The sequence below is a fragment of the Zeus faber genome (genome assembly GCF_960531495.2).
Source record: "Zeus faber genome assembly, chromosome: 9".
In the NCBI taxonomy this organism is placed as follows: Eukaryota; Metazoa; Chordata; class Actinopteri; order Zeiformes; family Zeidae; genus Zeus; species Zeus faber.
In genome coordinates this window covers 26,650,222-26,675,410 of record NC_137197.1, presented here as the reverse complement: position 1 = coordinate 26,675,410, position 25,189 = coordinate 26,650,222, and the positions used below count along the sequence as shown (strand labels likewise).

Here is a 25,189-nt window from a genome sequence, read left to right as displayed (position 1 = left end):
CTCGCCCCGCAGACTCTTGCCTCCACTGACTGAGAGGGGACAAAGCCCACGTCCCTGAACGCAATAACCCGAACCTAAAGTTATAAAATCAGTGTGATCATTTTCAACCCGTCCTACACTCTTCTCCACCTGTCTACGTCTCTCTGTTCGCTCGCTCCCTCCGGCTTCGCACTCCAGGTACAGCCGGCGGGCAAGCGAAGCGATTGTGCCCCATGTCCCCGCACCACACCCTTAACTCTATGACATGTCTAGGGTCTGAGTGGCATATCTTTAGAAGAAAAATAATACATTTTAAGAATAAAAAGAGCTTGTCTCCGTCGAGACCTGGGCATGTTTCTTTATTTTGCAGCCGAGCGCCACAGTTCAGATTGGACTCGCCCTTTTTCCAAATGTTTTTTTTTTTTTCCCGAAAACAAATCTTGTTTTTATAATTTGAACACAATAAAAACCCACTGTTTGTGCTTTATTTGCATTCAGCTCCACCCCTACTTTACGGAAACGTTACCGCTTCTATTCCCACACAATTCTATTTACGGCCGTACCGGCATTTTCCCGGTTATTATACTAGGCCGAGAGTGTGGAGATTTACGGAACGACTTTTATGGAACATTGAGACTGGCTCCTGTTCCCACTTGACGCCAATACAGAACATTGCCATTAGGTTTATGGCTTTCAGTGTAAGTGGGCAAGGGGCTAAAGTGATAAGCAGGCCGTATACCCACTAAGAAAGCTCCAGGATTTCCGTATGGCCACTTTAAAATGCACAATGATGCGTGACAATGGTTTTGTGACTTCAGTTGACTGTAACGTTCACTTCAGTTGTTTTGTTTCGCAAATACCGGGTGGAGTGGCTTCACCTCCATTCATAAAATTCACCCTGTGCGGGGTGAAGGGGAGCTTTGCGGGAAGCACACCCACCGGCACAAACGCAACGCCACACATTCTTCGCTTCCCACCGCAGTTTTCCAGAGTATTTATCCCCCTCATTGCCACGTCGCATTTCCCCCACTGTTCCTGTAATCCTCCAAGGATGCACATTTGGACATTACACTTTATTTGGTCATTCATACCCTCTACGTCTATGTTAACCTGGTGGCTTCCCACATAGGAAGGAAAATAAAAGGATAAATATAGCTGCAGACGGCAATACTTTGGCTCTCTGTTCCGGTGTGTTTTGTGACTGCAGAAGTTCATTGGTTCCGATAGGTTACAATGTAATTCTAGGATATTCGGCTGTGGGTGGGTTTCCTATGCCGCAACTAACGAGGGTTATTATTCTAAAGTAGGGTTGTATGACTATGGCTGAAGTGATAATCACAATTATTTTAGTCAATATTGTGATCATGATTATTTATCACGCTCATTAAACCATTTTGGGGAACACAATTCTTTGACGGCACTTTGTAAATCAACAGAAAACTGCCTTCACAATAATAATGTATTTTATAAAGCTATAAATAAATAAATAAATAAACTAAGGTAAGTGGTTTAACTGACTGAATTTGTTGAGGATATATAATTAAATCTTTTGTTATTGTAACAAATATTTCAAGCATTTGGAAAAAACATAAAAATAATTAAAATATTTTAAAACATATACACAAAAATACATGTTCCTTGTATTATGTTATTGCTTATGGTTATTGTTACAAGTAATTATAATTAAGGAAGATTGTATACATTGATATCTCTGGAATGTCTATAAATTCTGACAGTGATGTTGGGTTTTTGTTTTGTAGAACTTACTCTGGAGCGTGTCAGTTGTCCTCAGAAGCGTATATATTTATGATGTTTAATACGCTGCACTTTGTGTAATCCAATTGTCTTCTTCAGACTAGGGGATGCCGTTGACTTCTCTGTGAAATGTGGGTCTGTGAGGCCCTTTGAGACTGTATTGTGATTAAGGGCTATAGAAATAAACTTGACTTGACTCTTCTGGTAACACTTTAACTTAATGTTTTCAAAAATAATTAAGTTGAACAATAATAAAATAATACCTGTCAATTTGCATGGTTTAGATTTTATATCTTACATTCGTTTAGTTAAAGTCCAATCGTGACTATACTGTGTCACTTGACTGCGGTGCTTTCACGTGATCTGTATACTCCGTCACTTTGGGCATGCACACTGTGTGTGGCGCCATCTTGGTGAGGCGGGGATTGTTGATCACAACCTCCATCCACCATCCACCACCTCCATCTATACTGAACTGCCGATCTGGATGAAACTCTAACTATGCCATGCTGGAACTGCCCCGAATACAAATCTTATTCAGATTGTCTGTGGGTTCGTCGGATCCATGACATTATTGAAGTGCCACCATCTTGGTGAGGTCCTGATTGTACCCCCCCCCCAAAAAAAAATGTGGTCACCCTATGTTATTATGGTTGACCTGCTAATCCTGTGCAAGAAGCCCACCTCTGGCCTGGTAAGGTCACTCCATCTATCCCTTCACACCCACTGGCACAGAGCCAAAGAAACTACCCTCCCTGTTTCCAGCTGTAGGTATTAGACCCGTTGTCAAGGAGAGAAGAACAATGGGGGAGAGGTTTACAGATGGTCAAACAGTCAAATAGTTCAGTCATCCTGTTGTATTTCCATTCATTCATCTTTTCATTGTCTATATGGCTATCGAGGGGTTAACTGCAGGGATTCAATGGTGCTAATTTGATGTGTTTATTCAGAGCAAATAAGGTGAGTTGATGGGGTTTTTAATCTAATAAACTTATATTATTAGATCATACATTTTATTTACAGTATACACTCTTTTCTGAGATTTTTCTGTCCCATTACTTAGCGCCATTATCCTTAACATTGGTGTCTTAACACTCACAAGATAGAGGCACAAAGAAGCTGAAGGACGAAATAACAGTGAAATCACAGTCAAACTAAATTAAAAAGCAAAAAAGGAAATATTGCGGTCTCTGTGAAAATCCACTTCTTCCTCGTGAACTTTTCAGTGCCGCCTTCCACCCCGCCTCACTTTGCGTCTTTCTTCATCCTTCTTTATCTTTCTTTCACCATGACTTCAGCTCTCGAGGCCGCCAGTCACTAATCCAAAAACAACATACAAGCGGCACTGACAAATCTAATCAAATCACATCAGGCCCCGACCAAAAGTTTCTATCTCTCTCTCTCTCTCTCTCTTAGCTTCGTGAGCAGGAAAATGACTTATCTGTTGCCAAAGGAATGTGAGTAATACTAAGAACAGGAGTTCCTCTTGAACAGAAACAAAATAAACACATCAGTGAAGATTAATCAACAGCGCCTACATCGTGACCAACACAATGACAGACAAGTGTTTTGGGGGTTTTTTTGCTTCACAATGAAGCATATCTCATTGGCTTATCGGCTTATCGACATCGACTGCGATGGCAATTCTCGGGAATGCCAATGACTCTTGAAACCTAATGATTCTTTCTAACGTTCTACCTCAATGTGTTCATGTCAAGCTAGAGTTTCAGGCTGCACAATAAAAGGCCATTTACCGCTTAGAACTGTATGGCCGTTTTTACCTACGGGGTTCAACCCCTACAACCCACATTACTCGAGTGCAGGTTAATCTAGTGGCTTCTCCTACTGCGACCATGGATATTCCAGGGCAATTTCGAGGGCTAAACTGAGGGAAAGTGGTGTCCTTGCAGAGGAAGAAGAGGAAGGAGGGGGGTGGGTCTATGCAATTTAATTTAAGAAATAAGACTGAGATGTTGATGTTGTCTGGAAAAGGGAGGGTGAGCTGACCAGTCTCTAAATCCAACTACCTGCTGTGGGTATTGTGATACGCCCACGCTGTCCAATTACTACGCACCAATTTGCACGGTCGGAGAAAGCACTCCAGCACCCCGATGTCGTCACTTCTTCTCGCCAGACGGCGGGATCGCCTGCACTCGCAGCTCATCACTCATGCATTGTTTCCTCGTCTCCACTCTTGCATCTTTTATAATGAGTTCCATGTGACGTTGTGCAATGAAACACCAAATCCAACAAGTGTCAGCCACATTCAGCATTCTGACTCAGACTCCGACTGACACTTCTGGGACTCGGCTTCGGGATACGGATCCCACCCCGGCAATGATGTAGTCTCAGGTCTAATTTATACATAACGTGTCACCTATTAACCAACATGCCATTGTAAAAGAATAAAACAGATCCACCCATTTTCTTGATTTGACTTTGTCCTCCAAATCTGTAAAATAATGTGGTGTGGGGGTGGTGTGGTATGGTTTAAGCAGCCACACCTGTCTTGGGTCTACGTAATTGGGTCCGGGATCAGGGTGGTTGCTCATCAGAGCAATCAATGAGCAACAGGTAAAACTCCCATCCCCACACACACACACACAGGGCGAGCCTCTGTGATCACAACGTTCCATCTGCTCCCAACTTGTTCCATCTTGCCAACTCTCCAATAAACTGGTATGTTTGCAAGATCTCAGCCTGTCTCTGTGTCAGAGGGCCCTGAAAACTTGGGTGGCGTGTGGCATGTGGATCTAATACACACCCATCCCCACACACACACACACACACTGGGAGAGCCTCTGTCCTGACATGTGTCTATCCGCTCCCGGCTTGTTACATCTTGCTTCTCTCTACAATAAATTGGTGTGTTTGCAACATCTCTGCCTGTGTCAGAGGGCAGGCAGAACTGCCACAAATAGTCACACATTTCTGTCTAAGATAGTGTGGACAAATTAAGAATCTATGGCCCAGGGTCTGCCTGGTCCATGTACCAAGTGCGTGTGCAGTTTGTTTCTATCACTGGAGCTATAGCTATAGATTGTTGCTGCTGTATAGTAGCCTTCTACATACGTGAGGAGTTGGGCAGGCGACAAAATATTTTTTTATCTGGGTGGTAGACAAAGCTTGTTAACCAGTACTCTATACCAGGGGTGCCCAAATTTTCCATTGTAGGGTCCAAACAGTAACCTAATAGTGGGCCACGGAAAAGCAAATCATTGTGAACAAAATGCAAAATAGTACTAAGGTAATATATAGATTTAGCCTTCTTCTATCTTTCATGATAAAACAAGATTTTTTTTTTCCGTCCAAACAATATATTGTAATTTTGTAAGGCACATACAAAAACGACAGCTGATATCAAAGTTTGAAAATACATTTTAAAAAGTCCAACTAGGAGTCGTGTATTAATAACACAAGATTATTATAAATAGAAGATTTTTGGCAAAGCACAACTAACACATGGGTGCCACTTTGGGCAGGTTGACCCTATACTGTTAATTTTGCCATCAGTCATAAACAATGGATTGTCCCAGGTCCAATAATGTACTGTGAATTTGCAATATACATTTGCAAAACAGTTTGCTGAAGTAAATAACTTATACGAGTTAGAAATTAGTTGTTGTTTAACTGTGGGCTCCAAACTTTAGGCCCCACTGGGGCCTGCCTGGGGCCACACTGAGGCCTGCCTGTGGCAACACTTATAGCCCACAGTAGGAAATTTTTAGCTCGCAGTTGGGCTTCATGGGACCATTATGGGCTTGTTTGCTGGGAGTTTCCTCAATAGTTAATGCTCACGTTAAATAATGTTATTAAAATTCATTTAAATGTCAATGATGAAAATAAGCAGCCCTGCTTCAACCCTGCATGTTATTCTGACATGATGAATTTGTCCTTTACTTTCCAGGGTCTTTCTCAGTGTGTGTGTGTGTGTGTGTGGTGTGTGTGTGTGTGTGTGTGTGTGTGTGTGTGTGTGTGTGTGTGTGTGTGTGTGTGTGTGTGTGTGTGTGTTTTATACTGTTCTACTTTCAGAACTTTCAGAATTGTACATACTGCCATTTTATGGAAATGACATGTTGCAAGAATTATGTTTAATATATTCTTTCTCTGCATCCCCTGCCAAGGTCTATCAATAGAGCTCACAGCAGCAGGTCACTGTGTCACCTTGTAACCCTTTTTTCGATGTGTGTGCACGTACACACACATGCGCTCTACTGACAGGAGGTCTAAGGACAGAAGGACAGAATTGTGGCTGACAGACATCCGTTGTGCATGCACCCCAACCCAGACACACACACACACACACACACACACATAAAACACTCTTCCAGCTGTTTCACCAGGGCGTCACAAGCCGATTTTGTATGACATTGCCGTGTTGTTGGTCCGTCCTCTATAGGGAAGATGAATTTTTAATTCAACAACTGGTAATAATCATTTCACCACTGTCTGGCCTGGAGCGTGTTTATCTCAATCAGTCAGTCCGTACTGTCGTTGAGGATCTTGTTATTAAGTGCGTACTTCGTGAGACTGACTGATTAAATAAAGGTAAACAACAACAACAACATTGAAACACAAGTCCGTAGAGACGGTAATTTATGATGTGTGGATGGACGTTTTAGTAATTATTTCTGCCTTCTGTCATCTAGCAATGAATAGTGAAGTGTTTGTACATTTGTGGTGAACGGTAATAGTTTATTTTTCCTTGTTTGGGCTCACTAGGGGAACGTATAGGTGAATGTGTGTCATATTTATTACAGCCTAAAACAAGGAGATATCAATTTTTTTTTCATTCCTGGCTCCCCAGTTTTCATTGTCATATTGCACACTCGATTCATGCATAGTGGGATCGTGCAACTTTATTTATAAACACACATTCTCTTTATGTGTGTAAATCCTATATGTTGAAATTTACATCTAAAAGTTAATATAATCCAATGATTCCCATGTAGAGCCACCCGAAAGTGATCTACATCTATTCCTCTCATCTATCTTCCTATTTCAACGACAATGTGTAGAGCCCAAAGAAATGTTAATTTTACAGTAATATATGAATCCATTTCCAACCCATTTAAATGACTGACATACATAGACCTGACAGTGGTTCTGCGTGTAAAGGAGAAATGCTTCCTTTAAAACTTAATTATGTTCATCTTCATATGCTTCTTTGTAGTAGCTATATTTGAATTAAGAGGGGTTTTTTTTGTCAGGGAGAGACAAGATAAGATAACACTTTAATGATCCGCAGGGGGGAATTCAGGATGGAAATAAGTTAACACGTTAATTAAAGCAAAATCAGATTGATTGAGAGCGGGAGCCGTCTCAAAAAAAAAAGAAAAATTAGCAGTGAACAAGAACATCCAATACAAACGTTCAAAGCTAATTACAGCATATAGTCATCAGCATGGTGGAGTCATTTCAATCAATACGAAATGAAATAAAGCAAATGTGCGGTCACCATGGAAACAGAACAACCAGTTGAGCGTGATTTTATGGGGGTGGGGGGGGGGGGCTGAAGTGTTGCAGGTCGCAATGAAGGGGTGGGTGGTGAGCAGCGAGAGAGGGATGAAAAAAAAGATGGAGTGGGCGAGCGTGTGGCTGGGAGTGGGAGGCAGAGAGCGATGGAGAGAGAGAGAGAGAGGAAGAGAGGTAGAGAAAGGAAGGGAGGGAGCGCCGACGGGCATAATCCGGATTAAATCAGTGGGTTTTGGACAATCCCGAGTTAGGGCCGACACGTCCATGCCAGCAAAGCACCCCTCCCTCCGTCCCTCCCTCCTTCCCCCCCGCCTCCACCTCCTCCCCTCCCCCCGCTGGACCTCCCACCCCCTTGCCAAAGCCGAAGCCCAAATCGGCCTCCCTGGCACATGCCAGAGGCCTACATGACACACAAGCAGAGAGCACATGGCCGGCACAGGCTACAGAAACGCATGTCGCTGCACAGCACATACTGTATGCCCAGGAAATGAAAACAAGCCCAAGAGAAAAAGGAAAGAAACTCTTCAAAAGAAACTCTTCAAAGACTACCTGTGACATCTCCGATGCCACAGGTTGTCAAATGATGAGCGCAAGATGGAAGAGAATGAATGAAAGGAAAGGTAGGTCAGAGGTCTGAGTCCAAAGGTGTCCACCTAGGTTCCACTTTGGGTCACTTTAGGTTCTGGGGCTGGGAGTTGCCCTCTCTTGTTCTCTTTCTGTCGGTCACACCTTTCCACGGCTGGCCTGGAGAGAAGGGCCGATGTGAATGTGGCCCGTTTCCCAACAGTCAGGCACTTGTTTGTCAACACACGCGGCGGGGTGTAAAAATATTGTCGCACACCGTCTGGTAAATCACAAACACGCACAATCTGGGCGCGAGATGTGAGCTCCTGCTTTTGGCGTGCGCCTGCATTTCATTCCCTTTTTCTTCTCTTGGAGTAAATATAGCAACGGCGGGACAAACGCCGCTCGAGCACACGTCTGTATGTTTGGGCGGACCTTCCGGCTGCTGGATGGTGTTTTTGAGTTTGGATGTCCACTATGTGTAGTGGCACATGTTAAGTGACAAATGACATATCAGCTCACAGTACATGATGCATGCATGTTGGACAAGTTATCAGCTTCTTGATTAGATTATCAGGTATGTTGCCTGTCTCACCTAGTCTCAGTCAGTTGGGAATTAATCAGGGACAAAATGTGCTTTTCATCTTCAAAGAGTAAGATACAGAAGTGGTGGTGGATAGGGAAGGATGGAGTGTGTGTGTGTGTGTGTGTGTGTGTGTGCGTGTGTGTGTGTGTGTGCGTGCGTGCGTGCGTGCGTGCGTGCGTGCGTGCGTGCGTGCGTGCGTGCGTGCGTGCGTGCGTGTGTGTGTGTGTGTGTGTGTGTGTGTGTGTGTGTGTGTGTGTGTGTGTGCATGTGTGCGTGTGTGCGTATGCGCATGCGTGTGTGTTTCCATTGAGAAAACCAGGGATTTTCATCCGTCGTCATGGCTGACTGCAAAGCCAGCTTGATGTGTGCAAGCAAAACTGCCTGATAGTTCACATCTATTTTTTTTAAGGATGATAGTGGTTTATCCTCCTCGGATAATCGTTTCATTTAAAAGCCAATATGCACCTGTACTTGTACACACTTGCACCCTTGACGCATGATGATGGATGGGTTTTATCGATAAATCCGCAAGAATGAAAACGTAAAGAGTTAATGACCAGCCTCCTGTGTGTGTGTGTGTGTGTGTGTGTGTGTGTGTGTGTGTGTATGTGTGTGTGTGTGTGTGTGTGTGTGTGTGTGTGTGTGTGTGTGTGGTACGATAAACATAGTTCGAAAAGTTGTGCTTGTTGGCTGTCAGGTGTTCGACCTCCCATTGGCCAAGCTGTACTGACAGTGCTGTGATAGCCGAGTATTGTCTCTGCTGTATGTATTATGTTAAAGAGCTTCATTTGCGAAACTCAATCTTATAAATAAAGAAATATAATAAAGTCGCGAATATGTTGAATCGTGACCCTGAGTTGTGGGACACGTGGTATCACCAGATTCTGGAAAATACACAACCCCATGGGACACCTTGCTGTAAAGCTGTCAAGTTCAAGTTCAAGTTCAAGAGATTATTTGTCATATAAATATACATACGGTCATACATATATGCAGTGAAATGTCATGACACCCATGGACGTCAAGGCAGTCAGTGCTAAGGTAAAAATCAATACCCGATCCCATTTCAGAGATCCTTGCTTTATCACTTGCGTTGTTCTTTTTGGGACGGCTAATAGTCCCATTTTGCAGCAGAAATTACCTTACACAATGGCCCCAAAGGGGTCCTTCTTTGCGGTTGGAGGGGACGCGGTGTGGATTCAAAATTGTAAATACTGTATATGCAATCCTATATATACATTGTATACTGTATATATCATGGGGAAGGAGGTATGGAGAAAGGGAGGGCTTGGATGAATATGTCACTAGGCGTCCTTTAAAATTCTCTTGGGGCGATCTGCAGGGACCAAGACACAATCTGACGACACCCTTGTACACACACACACACACTGCACACACACACACACACCCTCCTTTCCTGCTCCCTCTGTTTGTTTCGCATCTGCGAGAGCGTAACGCGCGGCCAAGATAAGGCTCGCCCTGCATAAACAAAATCGTCCGCGGGCTCCTCCGCGGGCTTGGGGACCTCGTAAATAAAAGCACATTAATCCGGAGGTCGTGCGAAATGACTTCACACAATAGACTGCAGCTCGTGGGCCCGTGGGAGACACCCAAGGCCACTGTTTTCTTACGCTCATTAGCTCCAGCCTTATTTATTAATTCTAATGAGCTGGTACAGTACGTCGCACAGGCTCACACACACACACACACACACATGTGCACACACACACACACACACACACACACACACACACACACACACACACACACACGCACGCACACACACACCTCTCCAGAGAGGGAAGGCGTTGAAGAAGGGTGTTAGACTGATCGTACGCATACCAGCGTCAAGATGCCACACGTGCACATGCACATGCACTCTCTGACCCACAGCTACAGATCCTATACAGTATATAAGAGCACCCGTCTACTGCTAATGAGCTGTGTTTTGACACGAGGATGGAGAGGAAAAGATTCATTTTTCTTAAATACCGACTTTCAGATACAGTTGAAGTGATTGGGAATGGCCTTTGTCACATTTTTTTATGTGCGTTGGTCCTCGATCTCAGTATTGCCTCAGTAATTACAAAAGCAATGCTGTAAATCAGCATGATTTGAACAGCGTAATTACTATCAGGGGGTGACTTTTAATAGCTCACTGAATCAGAGAATGACGAACGACTCCTCAAGGAATCCTCGCCGCTCTGGTTGTTCACTTAGCCTTCAGGTCACCGTGGCAGGTGAGTCCATTTGTATTGCAGATGGATGGGGCCTAAAGACTTTTTCATTAGCTGTGCTGTCTTCTGTCAAGCTACCCTTCGTTTCCCATTATCGGGAATCGATTCCCGTTTAAAAAAAGGAGGAGCGAGGATGCATTTGCATGCTTATCAGTCGCCGACTTGACCGATTGCGAGCGCTCGCGACTCCTAAACCCGAGCCCGTGGAGTGCGGAGCGAGAAGCAGGGTGAGGGATGTGTCGGCGGCGGTGGGCGAGCGAGTGCTCCATCATGGCGCATCCTCCGAGACGCTGTGTCTGCCAGCGGGAGGACTGGCCCCTGCGCTCCATCAGATGCTGCTGGGGAAGACTATTTACACCTGGCAAACCGCCACATAATGGCAGGAATAAATCACAGCCAGCAGGTGTACGCAAACATAACACACAGATACGTGCGCACACACACACATGCACACGCACACAGACAACCACACATGGACACACGCAGATAAGGTGGAACTCCGGCCCAGCACACACACACACACACACACACACACACACACACACTTACACATGCGTAGTTTACACAAGTATATGAATCCACATATATAATCAGCGAAAAAAAGGTAAACATACACATTTTCTAACGCCACACTGATTCCTGGATCAATATTTAGGTTGTATTTGTTTACATGTGCGTCCGAAGCTGAGGTGTTTGCAATGCTTTAGCTGGGACCGGGGAGGTCCCATCTCTCTAATACCAACATCCCAAACAAGTGCATACAGCAGCACAAACCAATCTTGGCAATAGAGGGGACAGTGCGTCGCCTCCTGTAATCTTACACTAACACGTGTGTTAGATTCCCGTTAATGTGTTTGTGACTCATGTATGACAAATCGCCTCAAGCCTCTGGGGCCGTTGTCACGGTGGACTCAGGAGAACACACACTGGCATCGCTTCAGGGGCCGATGCCGGGTACACGACCTATTGGCTGCTGCCTTCTCCCGGCTGATGCCGTCCGCCGGCCAATGGGATGCTCCCGTTGCACCAGGATTAAACTACGTTCATAAATGTCATCGCTAACGGTTCACATTAGATGCTTCGGAGCAGCAAAAATAATGCCCACTTAAGTATGGAAATAGTGACATTTTGACGCCGCGTTTTATTGATTCTCAGTCATCTGTCAGTCCATTTGTATCATTTTGATCGGCAACGGGAATAGGAGATATTTTCACACTTAATCCTTCAGACCACTGTGATTCCGGAGGCCCAGATAGAAATATCTGAAACAGGAAAATTAATATAAATTCAACTAAAGCCCATTGGCACCAGTTGGCAAAGTCTGTCGATCAATTGATCTGTCAATCCTTCCATTTGTTTACAGATGTGGAACGGCAAAGAGCTTAGAGCAGGGGGCGGGGAGAACCTCTGGCCCAGAGCCGTTATAATTTTTTTTTTTTTTCGTTTGGAAAAAGTTCGAAAAATAGGAAAAAGTTTGGAAATTTCCAATAGTGTTTGAAAATCTTCTTGGGAAATTATAAAACGGACCATTTTTTTACTTAACACTTACAATCGTTTCCTGTAATAACAGTCTGTTTTTCAGTGGTTCATTGTTGTCTAGGGACAGCTATCCAACACTGTATGGAATTATAAATCCGGCGCTAAACAGGAAGGAGGTTTGCCATCCCTTATCCCTGATTTAGGGCGATGACCCAGAAATATACTGTGCGGTGCTTATGTCCAATTATTTATTTAACATTACATGACATTAGGTCATTGATCTTTTGTCCAAAGCGACTTACAATAAGCACATTTCTTTGCAGTGTCAAACCCACTGTATGTCACAGTCGCAGCTAAACCTTCTCCAGGAATAAGCAGCACGAGTAGAGTTAGATAGAACACTTTTTGAATTAAACCGTAGCTAGTCTACATTCTAATGCAGACTATGGTGGTCCAGCGAACGTCCTCGATTGATAATCTTAAATCTGACATCGAGCCTTCTGAGCGTAGGAGCCTCGTGACGCCTTATGACGAGGAATCTTTTCGCAAATAGCATTGCAGAAAAGTGCCTCAGAAGGGCTACGGCCGCGGCGTGCTTTTTAAGTGGACGTTCCGGTCTCGCTCCGTCCCACTCGGCCCGTCCAGGTCTCCACATCCAGCGGCATCTGGTGAGGTGATGCGCCAACGCCCCGCAGTCAGAGGCCATGTGTCTGCTCACTTGTCTGTGAATAACCGCGCTTTCCAGTTTACCCTTCACACTCTCGCTCTCTCTCTCTCTCTCTCTCTCTCTCTCTCTCTCTCTCTCTCGCTCTATCTCGCTCTATCTTCTTTCCTCCCACGTCTGCTCTTCGTCTCTCACTGTCCCCACAGTCCGACAACTCTCTTTCTCTCTCTCTCTCTCTCTCTCTCTCTCTCTCTCTCTCTCTCTCTCTCTCCCCCGCTGATACCGTCTCTTGTGCTCTCCTGTCTGCCCTTTCTCCTTGCCGACCATCTCTGTTTTCCCCTCCCTCTTTCTCTCTCTCTCTCTCTCTCTCTCTCTCTGTCTCCCTCTTCGTCTGTATCCCCGGAGCAGAGTATGACTAGTCCAGCTGACGAGTGACACAGTGCCGCCAGTGCCTCATGAATGAGAAAACCACACTGACCGATCATTCATAACAAAACACGCTCGGATAAATGGCCCGCTGTGCGAATTGTCAGAATAAAAGTCATTTCAGGTGAGTAAACACATGTGTACATAAATAAAAAGAATTTAAAAAATGAAAAACGCGTAAATAACCGCAAAGTTAGTTTGAACCTCCTCGGCAGGCTGACTTTAATTCAATTTGTCATTTAAAGTCAGAGGGCCGACGTGTCCCCAAGGGACTTGTGTAACTTGCTTAACTCAACTGTCTCTAAAAACCGAGCTCGGGCTCCTGGTTTCTCCCCAGGATTCCCGACGGGACGAGAAGAGACCGAGAGAAATATCTATTTTTGCCTTTGGTAAGATCATGTTTAACATTGTGTACCGGGCTCATGAATAATTTGTTGCTCCCCAGTCTGGAAGAGTGACTGCGATGGGAAGGCAACATGATTTCTTGAATTCGGCGTGAATCGAGATCTCCTCAACCGTGCTCCAATGTGAGAGGACAGAGGTAGAGGCACGGCATCCTATTGTCTCGAGTAGTGACTTCATGCTTAAGGGGGGGGGAATGACATAGAGAGAGAGAGAGAAAAGGGGAGGGAGAGAGAAGGAGAGCGAGAGAGCGAGAAAGAGAGGGAGGAAGAGGGAGAGTGAGAGGGGACAGGAGATAATAGTCGTCCGGAGAATGTAAGCGACTGTGACTGCGACTGTGTAACCAACTGTGTGGAAGAAAAACACCAAGGCTTCCTGTCCATCTATGTTCTATCGGCTACCCTGAGGTGTCCGCTCTGAAGCCCGTGCTTGGACCAATAGAATCGTGGCGTGCTCTGCGTAAGCCCCCCTCCTCCCCTCCTCACCCTGTCATTCAGTGGGATTAAACAAGCCAAAGCCCCCTCACCCTCACCCTTCCACCGGCCACTTTTGACCAGGACTCGCTGACTAGAAGGGATATTTTTACACGCGCACTTGTGATCCGTACACCTACTTTACATGTGCACACCGGCACTCTATGCATCGTGAGACAAATCACACATCACACATCACACAACGAAACAAACAGCACATATGTATATGCCCATGCACGCCTGCATGTGTAATGGTGGCGTGCACAAGACAAAATTGCCCCGTGCAAAATTGCACAGGACAAAACGCACCTTCCGATCATAGTAGAGTGCTGCTGGACAGCGGCCTCCAGGAGGCGTTCCAGGATGGTCCATTCTCCCATGGCTGGGCTCAGGAGGCATCCACCAGGCGCAGGAAATCAGCGAGGAGTCACTTCCTCCTGGGCGGGGGCGAGGACGGAGGGTTGACGGAGTTGACGTCCGGGCTTCCCTGTTGTCTTTTGTCGCCCCACAGGTCCACTCCAATGGGTTTTTGGGCGAGATCGGTAGAAGGAGCCAGTCTTGAGGAATGGCTCCGTGAAACCGAAGTGTGTGTGTGTGTGTGTGTGTGTGACCTAATGTCCAGGTGTTTACTTCGGGAGGAGTTGTGATGACCGAGGCGTCTTGTAAAGGCTCCTCGGAGACGCCCCCATCGTAGCTGGCGTTCTCTCTGAATGTCCTGCGCTCTCACAGAGTTGTCCTAAGGCACAGCAATATGGATTCCACTAGAGCAGGTTTGTTTTTGAAGCACATGGGTGGACACACATTCAATTGTACTGTGTGTGTGTGTGTGTGTGTGTGTGTGTGTGTGTGTGTGTGTGTGTGTGTGTGTGTGTGTGTGTGTGTGTGTGTGTGTGTGTGTGTGTGTGTGTGTGTGTGAGTGAGTGAGTGTGTGTGTGTGTGTGTGTGTGTGCCAGCGTTCCCGCCCCCCACCTCCCCCAGCCGCTGGTCGAGGCACGCACCTGTCGGTGCCAATGTGCAGTCCAGTGGTGCGGCTTACCCCTCAGGGGACCCCTCACCCCTTCCGCTTCCCCGGCTACACTCCCCCAAACAGCAGCCCTGTACTTTGGATGTGGTCGCACCCGTGTCCCCACCTGGTCTAACACACACACCCGCACACGTCCTCCACCACCAGGAACAAAAACAACTTCCACCGCAGCGCTGACTCTCGGCAGGTCGTCTTTGTCGGAAACATCACACTCTCATAGCCGGTGAGTTACGAGCGGTGCCCGTGGTCGGTGCAAACAGGAATTCATCACTCTCACACACACACACACACACACACTCGCTCGCTCTCACACTCATTCTTTGACAGCATCCCTCGTGTGTGTGTGTGTGTCGCCGGGTCCATGTGCTCCAGCCGTCCTCAAGTAACCAGGAGGGGTCGGTGTCCCCGCTCCCACCACTCCTCCATCCTCCTCCTCTTCTTTCCACTCCCTCTTCCTTGTTTTAATCCAGGAGAAACAGGACAGAGACTCTCTCTCTCACGCTCGCTCTCTCTCTCTCTCTCTCTCTGCTTCCAGGGGATTTCTCCTATCGCCTCACGTTTTCCAGTTTTCTACGCTGTCTCCGCTCTCCTTCTCGCTCTCTCTCTCTCTCTCTCTCTCTCTCTCTCTCAGCCCAGTCTTCCTCTTCCTCCTCTGCTTCCTGCTTGTCTTCCTCCTCCACCTCCGCTGCCGCCTCCTCTCCTCGTGCCGTTCACACACCGTCAAGCATTGCAGGAGTGAGGCACCCCCTCGCGTGCTCGCTCTCCCGGCTCGCCTCCTCGATCTGCTCACTCCGCTGGAAACCGCTGGTTGCTCGTGAGGGTACGCTCTCTCCACGTCACTCCTCCCCTTTCTCTCTCTCTCTCTCTCTCTCTCTCTCTCTCTCTTGCCTCTCCCGCTCCCTCTCTTCCCCTCTTCTCCGTTAGTGTGGCAGCGGAGTGAAAGCCTCCTACTCTTTCCTCCTCCTTGTCGTCCCTCCCGTCATCATCATTATTATACTTCTCTTCTCTGCTTACACGCTCCCGTCGCTCGCACCTTTCCACCTGCCTCTCTCTCTCTAACTCCCCGTCTCACACACACACACGCACACACACACATACACACACACTCTCCCGTACACTCGCTCCGCCCGTAGGCAGCCAGCTCGTGCGCGTGTCCAGAGGATTAGCGAGGGGAATCATCTCTCCGCTCCTCCCTTCACCCTCCCTCCCTCCTCTCCCTCACTTGCTCACTCTCCCGATCTCTACTGTTTATCCCCGCCACCGCCATCACATCTCTCACTATTGCACTCCGCATCGCCACACAAACCACATTACACTCCCTCACGCCATGAAAAAGTCACCGACTTCTAGTTGGCGCTCATGGAAAAAAAAATACCACACCACTCACAGTGTGTGTGTGTGTGTGTGTGTGTGTGTGTGTGTGTGTGTGTGTGCGTGTGTGTGTGCGTGTGTTTGTTCCACAACTGTGGGGTCATAGATAGTGGTCCAGAGAACACTGTGCTTGCAATGAGGAATGGGCGGCGGTGCACTGAGGCTATGCAAGGATAGTGCAACAGAAAGGGGAGGGCAAGTTTCAGAGAGAGCTAGAGAGAGAGAGAGAGAGAGAGAGAGAGAGATAGAGAGAGAGAGAGGGGATGGGGGGGGGTTAGGGTTGGCATCAAAATTTGGAGTAATTTACCCAGTTGGGTAGATGTTACCTCTGAGCATGCAAACCTCCTTTAAAAAAGAGCTAAACGTAAGGACCGTGTTTTCGCCATGTTAACATCTGTGCACTGTGTGATTTTGGGGCGGCCCCATCTGACATCATTTCCTTCACCTCCATCGCTGGTTACACCTCTGGCGGGGCCCACCGAGGCATAAAAACGACAAAGACCTTCTCTGCAGGTGAGCTCGTTCAAGGGGATGCTCCCTACCTGGAGGCTTATGTAGTATTATGGAGAAACGGCGAAGGAGATAATGGATGACGGCGCAGAGTCCTAATCTTTTCCGCCCCCCACTCCCCGCAAACGCAATCTGGCAAGATCTGTGTCCCACACGTGAGGAGATAAAGGGGGCGGGCGGCACACAATTTTATTCTAATCTGCCTCTGTCTGGCAAAAACATTGTGTAGCAATGGACAGCCCACGGGGGATGGACAACCAGGCCAGATGAGGGGGAGGTAGGTACAGTAGGTAGGGAAGACGGATGAATCACTCAGGTCCCAGTGGAAAAGGAGACATAATGTGGTCAGACAAAGCAGAGAGTGGGCGTGACCGCAAGGTGTACCCTCCATAGCAAGCACCCAGGACCTTGAATATGGTAGGGCGACTCCGCAGTTTAATTTTTGGGCAGCCAAGTGGGTTTTTTTAAGGGTTGGGCTGAGGGGGCGCCGTGCAGCTTGCTGTAGGTGAAAGATTACATTTTCCACAGTGATTAACAGATAAGAGGCTTTGGCATGGTGTCAAGCGCCATAGGACGCTTCGCCCTTGTCCACACTAGCAGGACACTGAAGGCAATAATGGTTTAAGCAAGTGAGACATGCCCGGGCCTTTTCCGTGCGCTCGAGTCCTGGCAAAAAAAAATGTTTTTTTGGTATATTCACCAAGCATCACTTCCTTCATACACGTAACGGATCTCAAGGAACATTGAACTGCTGTTTATTCTACTTATTCTACTATATCCGCCGCACCAAACTCAAAACCTTGTGTGAATTTAAAAAAGGGGGGGGGTGCGTGGGGGGATTTTGACGACACTGTGGTAGGTTCACAAAAACACTGTGGTTATCGATGAGAAGGATTAGGAGAGGGTTGAATCAATTTTTAAGAGATGTTTACAACCCCTCTTCCTTTGAATATGTGACATGCAACCCGTCCATGTCTTCCGGCAGAAAATTGTATACAAATGTCAAGTTTTTTTTAAATAAGATCAATAAAAAAACAACTTTCTTTATACTCAATATTTCAAAAATCCAGAGGAATTTGTTGATTGGTATATATACATATATGTGGTTTCCCGATATGTATATACACCAATTAGCCACAACATTAAAACCACCACTATATATTGTGTAAATATATATATATATATATATATATATATATATATATATATATATATATATATATATATATATATATGCGCATGCTGCCCCTCATGCCGCCAACATAGCTAACACAACACAGCTGACCCGTTGAGGCATGGACTTCACAAGACCTCTGAAGGTGTCCTGTGGTATCTGGCACCAAGACGTTAGCCTGCAGATATTTTTAAGTCCTGGAAGTTGTGAGGTGGGGCCCCCATGGATCCGGCTTGTTGTTCCAGCACATCCCACAGACGCTTGATTGGATCGGACCCCAGGTGTATTCCTCAGACAATTCTCCCTTGTTTTATTTCCTCCCCTGGAGGGCACCGTCTTCAGTCTGCACATTCTGTTCACTCTGTACCATCTTGTGTCGTCTTGCCTGTGGTCTTATCTGCAGCCGTGTGTCCCTCGCCTTCTCTCCTCTTCAGCTTTCCCTTTTCTTAATTAAGAAACTCCTCTCTGAATAATTAAGTCAGTCCTGTTCCACTTTTCAGAGTGTGTACGGTACTCATTTTACTTCTGCAGAAATAAAGTTCTTTGAAATCTCCGTGTGTCTCCTGATAGCGGAAACAGGTTCACGGAAATTATCAGACAGTTGACATTTGTAAAAATGGAGAAAAGAATATAAACTGATGCAAAACACTTGTGAATTGAACGGACAAACAATATTATGTGTTTTAATTACTTAATAACTTTTTTTAATGGGGTAGAAAACTGCAAGGTACTGTTAACACAGTGATTGCAAACAACTTGAGACCAATACAGCATGAAAAAGCAAAAGAATGACTGCCACGTATGATGGCAGTCCTTTTATTTCTGTTTCCATGCATGAAAAGTTTTGGTGGCTGCGAACGTAGCCGGGGTTTCCAACGGTGCTCCAGTGAGATGCCATTAGGTGATCGCTTTGAACGACCTCTTCTCCACATACTTGACCTTGAGCCTGGGCCTGAACCTAAAGTGGGGCAGCAGAAGTGAGAGAGATATGAGCAGGTGAGTGAGAAAGAAATTCAGTCGTCCCACCTACTGTGTACGTTCCAACAGTGACAACATTAACTTGACACCGGGAGCAAGTTGGTGTTATTTAATGAGACGGGGCAAGATCCTTACTTCACTCTCTCCCGGGGCTCAATCAGGTTCCTCTTCTGCAGACTCTTGAAGCGGTCCTTGAGGACACTGCCCTCTGGCTGCAGCAGCGCAGCGTGACAAGAGAAGCAGAGTGTAGAGAAATCCATGAACAGTCAAGGCGCGCACACGCACGCACGCGCACGCACACGCACGCACGCGCACGCACACGCACACGCACACACACACACACACACACACACACACACACACACACACACACAATATAAAACAATAAATTAACCTTACCTTGAGTTTGCGTAGGGAGCCCGACAGCTCATTTGTCAGCTGAATCTCAAGGTCTGGCGCCTGGAACCTAAACATGAGGAACAGACAGGGATAGATCAATTCCTGCTACACTACACACCCATCTAGTCCTAAACATTTAAAATAGAAAAAGGGGAGCACCATCCCTTTTCCTGCAACATTGACAAATATATTATCAGAAAGCTGTTCAGTCATATTTACAATCTTTTCCCCAAACTTTATGAGTACAGATGTAAAGCATTAATATCGACGTGATTCAAAACCAGAAATAAATTGACGTACTTCAGTCTGCCCAGACGCCTTGGCATGGATTTCTGGGCCTCCGTCTTGGCCTTGCGCCGCGCCTGCCTCGCCTTGGTCCTCGCGTCCCGCTGCTTGAGGGACGCCTTGATGGAGCGCAGCTGGAAGAGCTGCTGCTGCTGCCCAGTCTTCTCCTTCTCCACCTGCCGTCTCTGCTCCTGTGGTGGGGGAGTAGAAGCAGGGTTCAGTTTGGCATTCAAGTACTGTTTTTTTTAACATTTATTTATTTATTTTTTTGGAAGGGACAATCTTTTCATTTCAAGGACTTCACAAGAAACAAATAAGCAACTTTCAATGTGACCTTTACCAACTGAAATATACTCTTGGTCTTTATGTCAATTATTGATGCTAGTATATCTGCGATATATCTATTATTAATCTCATCTTCATCCACTTTTATAAGTGTCTATTTCCAACCATGAAGGATTCAATTTACATTTCCCTGGCCACATCTATGTCGTAAAAGTGATTCTGGAAACATTTTATTACATTATGATTTAAATACCAAAACAAGGGGGATTGTCGCAGGTTTTCAATTGTGGCATTTCAGCACAAAATGTGCTGTTTTCAAGGTATTCCGGTATTTAAACTTCTGGGGATTAAATTCAAGCACCTCGAGGACCTGGTAAGAACCCTGTTGCAATTAAATATTTCCATATCTAGTGGTCATAGTGTTGCAATTCAATATTAAAATTTGACCCATTTTTCTTAACACAGATCCTAGTCAAGTGGTGAGTTTTGAGCCTTGGTTAAATTACAACGCCACAATCGGTTCTACCACACCGTCACCATCCTCAGATCCCAGGAAACCGTTCACACAACAAGTCTCCTGAGCTCCACTGGAATCTTCACATTCCTAACACAGGAATACTGGGAGCGCAAGGATGGGATCATCACTGGACTTATGCAAAGTGCAATACTGTGGTCGACAACGTACCCGGTTTCCTATTGTATGACAGTATAATGTAACAGGCACGTCAAATCAGGCGGTGTCCATTTCTTATATGCGAGCAGTCGGTAGAGTAAATAGCCATTCCACTTCAACGGCCAAGAAAGTGCAAGTACCTGGATCTTCATCAGCCTCTCTCTCCTCCTCTGTTTCTCAGTCTTCTTCTCTGCTAAAGAGATAGCCCCCACCGGCATGTCATCCTCCTCTCCCTCGTCTCCCGCCGCCGCCTCATCCTCATCCTCCTCTTCGACCAGACCTTCCACTTCCTCCCGGAAGATCGTCTCCTGCAGGAGAACAAATTACACGAAAACACCCAATGGAGTCCAAGATTCAATTTGCGGAGGCACATTAAGCTGCGAGGCAGACTGGTGCGTGGACATGACAACGTACCACCGTAGCCTTGTCTTCTTTGTTGACGGCCAACTGTCTCTCTATTTTGCGTTCGGCTTTATCCCTTTTCACCTCCACCGTGTGAGCCTCCAGCAGCAAGGCCTGGGAGAGCAGAGCAAGCGACAGATAAGTGGGGGTGAGGGAGATGGCAGGAGCAGGGTGTTCTCAGGAAGAGGGAGGAGTAATGCTATAGTGACCTGGTGGGAGAAGAAGTCTGGGTTGTAGGATCCTCCCGGAGCGATAACCTCCACCGCTGGGAGCAGGGACGGCTTCTCGCTCAGTTGCTCGGGGCGCTGGGGAGACCGACAAAAGCCACATTGGACGGACGGACGGACACACACACGTGTCATTGGTCTCAGTGACAGAGATTCATGGGTTCCAACTACAGAACCCAAGTCTTAACACAGTTTCTCCTCAAGTGTTAAAATCCCCTAATTCCAATGGCCGCCAAAAGGAGTTTAATGGCCAAATGTGTGTTTTACACCTTACCTTGACGGCCTTCTTCCCAGTCTGTTGAAGGTACCATTGGTCACGAGTTTCTTTCTCTGTAGACACAAGGCATAGAACAAATGTGTGACAATGTAGTGGGATGTTTTACATTTGGACTAGATCTAATTAAAAGTAGGCGATGTGTGGTTTACAGGCTAATTGGGCCTTTATTTGCCTATAGACTGAAAACCTGCACCAGCATCTTCCTTGGTTCAAGGACACCATTTAAAAAAATAAAATACATACACCTGTATTTGAGCCTGCACAGGTGCGTTCCTGGACTAGGAATACTGAGGTTTAGTCAGCTAAAACCAAAAATACAAAAAAAAAAAGAAAAAAAAGAAACTTAGACCACAAATTAACGAAAAGGCAGGGACCTTGCAATTCAATACTTCCATATCTATCATACAAAGTTGAAAGTATTGCGACTTTGAGTGTTGAAATTCAATGACAATTTCTTATAATTTGCTTTTTTTTTTTTTTTCATTTTAAACACAGCTCCAAGTCAAATTGTGGTGAGTTTTTCAGTTTTCAAATTAGAACGCCACACTCTGTTCTACCACTGCCACCATCCTCAGATCCCAGGAAACCGTTCACACAACAAGTCTCCTGAGCTCCACTGGAATCTTCACATTCCCAACATGGGAATACTGGGAGCGCAAGGATGAGATCATCATTAGACAGAGGCACCCAACACACAGACACCCACACAACTTACTCTCTTCTCCCCAAATGTCGAAGTAGTCCCTCTGTGGATTGTTGTTGGCTTCTGTTGCGGTGGTCTTCGTCGTCCTGGCGACCAGACGTCTCTTCATGAGCAGCTTCTGTTTCCGAGGCAACTTGCCCTCTGCGGCCAGCTGCGTCGCCTTCTTCGCCTTGTGACGGAGCTTTTTGGCATTGGGCTGCTGGTGAGCCAACACACTGGAGGGAGGAGAACACGTTTACAAAGCTACAGATCAATAGAGATTAGAGCCTTGAACGTTTAACTAGGTGCATAGATTCACTCTATTCATTGCAATGTACCAGCAGCGCACATCAAAACAATAGGCAGTGATAAACAATAACATTTAAATACGAGACAGTGGAAATATAAGGTTGGGGGGCACACACAATATAAAAAATTGGAAAATGGAAAATAAACCTCAGCATTTTTATCAGTAAAAACCGAATGAAGAATAAAGAAATAAAAATAAAAAAACGGTCAAAAATAAACATTAACAAATTCACACTTCTGGTCATTGTAAAAAAAAATAAAATAAAAAAAATTGTGGAAACAAAAGTGGAAATGCAATACAGGATCCTGGCTTCTCAAAATGAAATTCAAGGACTGTGGAGTACTTTTTAAGCACATTTTAGTTATTTTCATGGACAAATATTATACATTTTCAATGTGATCTTTAGTATTTAAAAAATAATATGATTTTAGTCTCATTTTCTATTACGTATATTAGTACATATATTATTAATATTGTTGTCATTTACTATCATAATTGTCTACTTCCAACCATGCTGGATTTTATTTACATTTCCCAGGCTTCATCTATGTCGGAAAAAAATCAATTCCGGTGCTACGATTTGAATAACAAAACCCGGAATATCACAGGTTTCCAATGATGGTTTCCAAGAACCTTTCAAGCACATCAGCACAAAGGGGGCTTTTTTCAAGCTATTCCAGTACTACAATTTCTGAGGACAAAATTCAAGAACTTCAAGGACTCGGTAAGAAGCCTGGCAGTGACATTTTCACTGTGTGTATTTTCCAATCTCAGGAGAACGACCCTCTGTAATCTCGGGTTCAAACACTTATTCTAGAGTAACAATAGGTAGATGGGGAGCCGTGTGGAGAAAAACAACCTGATGGTGCTGTTGGCATATAATAGTCAAACCTGGTCTTCTGTGTTGTCTACGTAATTGATCAATTCTTAAGTTAACTGTATCAAAGAAGAAACGTTGTGTTTACCGTCTTTTTGCAAACTTACTTTTTGGGCGATGGGACAAGGGAGTTGTTCTGCAGTATAAGGTCGACCTTCAAGGGACGTGACACTTTCCTTCTCCCCAACTTCTCTTTGGCAGGGGGTACCACTTCACAAGGAAGAGATACCAAGAACATCACAGTAAACAGATAATGAGAAAGCAGTTATTTACACAAAATCGCTACTGAAATCATATGTTGTTGGTAGTTGAGAGCTTCATGCCCCATAGCCCCCTGTGGTGTCCATAGGCTTAGTACAATAAAATACATCCCACAGTATTTCAATTGTTTACCGTTCTGAGTTGAATCCTTCTCGTCTCCGACGTCCAAAAAGAATAAAGTGTCGTCAGATCTTTCAGATATCAGGCCTCTGCGACACAAAAGAACAGACGTTGATGATATTTGGGGGCGTTTCGGTGTTAAAGATACTCACGTCATACACATGCGGTGCAGGGAAATGCAAAAAGGGCAACTCCAAAGGCTGTGCAAAAGGTATAGAGTAAATAAAATATGAAAAATAATAATGCACAAATCTGAAAATATGTATATCCGAAAACGAAAACGTAAAATACAAGCAAAAAATACAAATGGCGAAAGGGAAATGTAAACATAGGGCAATGGGGAAATGTGTGGCCTCAACCCCCACTCCAAACTACCCCTCAGTGCTTGACCAGGTTATTCGGAAGAAATCCACAGCGTAAAATAACTCGTCGCGAACGTTTCAAATGTGTAATAATCGTCATCAGAAATGTTCGCACAGGAAGCACCGCCACTCTAACCCACGTACCCCGTCGTCCTCTCCTGAAACCGAATGTCTTCCAGAAAATCTTCAACATCCTGAACGTCGCTGTGCTTATTCCAGTTCTTCTTCTTGTTCTTGTTCAAGCGTTTTCGTTTGCCGCTAACCAAATCCTCGGGCTTCAGGGACGCATTCAAAGTCATAAACCCAGGCTGCGAGACCGCCACGCGTTTCAGTCGCCTGGCCGCCGCCATGTTGGCCGAGTGGGTGTGACGTCACGAGGCTTGTTGTTTAGCAATGCTGCGTTCAGTTGAAGTCGGAACTCGGAAGAATTCCTCACCGGCCGTTTAACCCAAGCGAGAACCTCGGGTTTCGAGTTGGTCGAGAAAACAGAGCCGGTGTCACCAGCAACGCGGCGTCACACACCGTTTATGACGAAGTTCCCCCGGCATGGGTTTACAAAACCCAAATATATTTCCCGTGCAGAGAAAGTAGAACACATTTTGCTCGCAATAACTATATACTCGGAATTACCGTTTTCTTTGGAATGCAGCACAAAAGCTTGACTGCGCCACCACTTGGGCTGTTAAGACGTTTGACAAATGTAATAAATAAATAACACAGAAATGAGTTACGGGGCCGTTTTTCCTCTGTCAAGTGTTATAACTCTGGGAAAATGTCATTTTCCTCAGTTGCAAATTACGAAAAGGAGATGGAATGATTGATACATCGGCACGTCATGTTAAGTATTTATGGACAATTGATTAAATTGCATCAACAATTAAAAACAAATAAACATCGGTTCATACGTACGATCGGCATGCGTGTGATTGGTG

At 45.6% G+C, this 25,189-nt stretch overlaps 2 protein-coding genes across 2 annotated transcripts in view; both read right to left on the bottom strand.

Annotated features, from left to right (window-relative positions):
- The window catches only part of gjd1b (gap junction protein delta 1b), a gene marked incomplete at its 3' end in the record, with an annotated part of 22,639 nt that extends 8,195 nt beyond the window's left edge, over positions 1–14,444 (bottom strand). The window contains exon 1 of the mRNA XM_080006286.1: positions 14,350–14,444. Within this exon, the coding sequence (XP_079862412.1) occupies positions 14,350–14,420 (71 nt within the window). The 5' untranslated portion in view covers positions 14,421–14,444. The remainder of the gene's footprint in view (positions 1–14,349) is intronic.
- Positions 14,445–18,802: 4,358 nt separating this feature from the next.
- Positions 18,803–24,786, bottom strand: nop53 (NOP53 ribosome biogenesis factor). Its single transcript, XM_080006931.1, has 12 exons — positions 24,402–24,786; positions 23,908–23,984; positions 23,622–23,724; positions 22,361–22,563; positions 21,643–21,698; positions 21,351–21,446; positions 21,154–21,255; positions 20,880–21,047; positions 19,797–19,972; positions 19,497–19,563; positions 19,233–19,309; positions 18,803–19,077 (listed from the first exon to the last, which is right to left on the bottom strand). Exons 1-12 carry the CDS (start codon positions 24,605–24,607, stop codon positions 19,017–19,019), a joined length of 1,392 nt encoding a protein of 463 aa, XP_079863057.1. The 5' UTR covers positions 24,608–24,786; the 3' UTR covers positions 18,803–19,016.
- Between the last annotated feature and the right edge of the window lie 403 nt (positions 24,787–25,189).

Bases quoted from the DNA above. Each gene is read 5' to 3' on its own strand.
- nop53 (XM_080006931.1), bottom strand. From the start codon at position 24,607: ATGGCGGCGGCCAGGCGACTGAAACGCGTGGCGGTCTCGCAGCCTGGG. The intron at 23,985-24,401 runs GTACGTGGGTTA...TTTGTGTCGCAG, and splicing joins TTTCAGGAGAGGACGACGGG to AGGCCTGATATCTGAAAGAT. The intron at 22,564-23,621 runs GTAAGTTTGCAA...TCCTCCCTCCAG, and splicing joins CTTGTCCCATCGCCCAAAAA to TGTGTTGGCTCACCAGCAGC.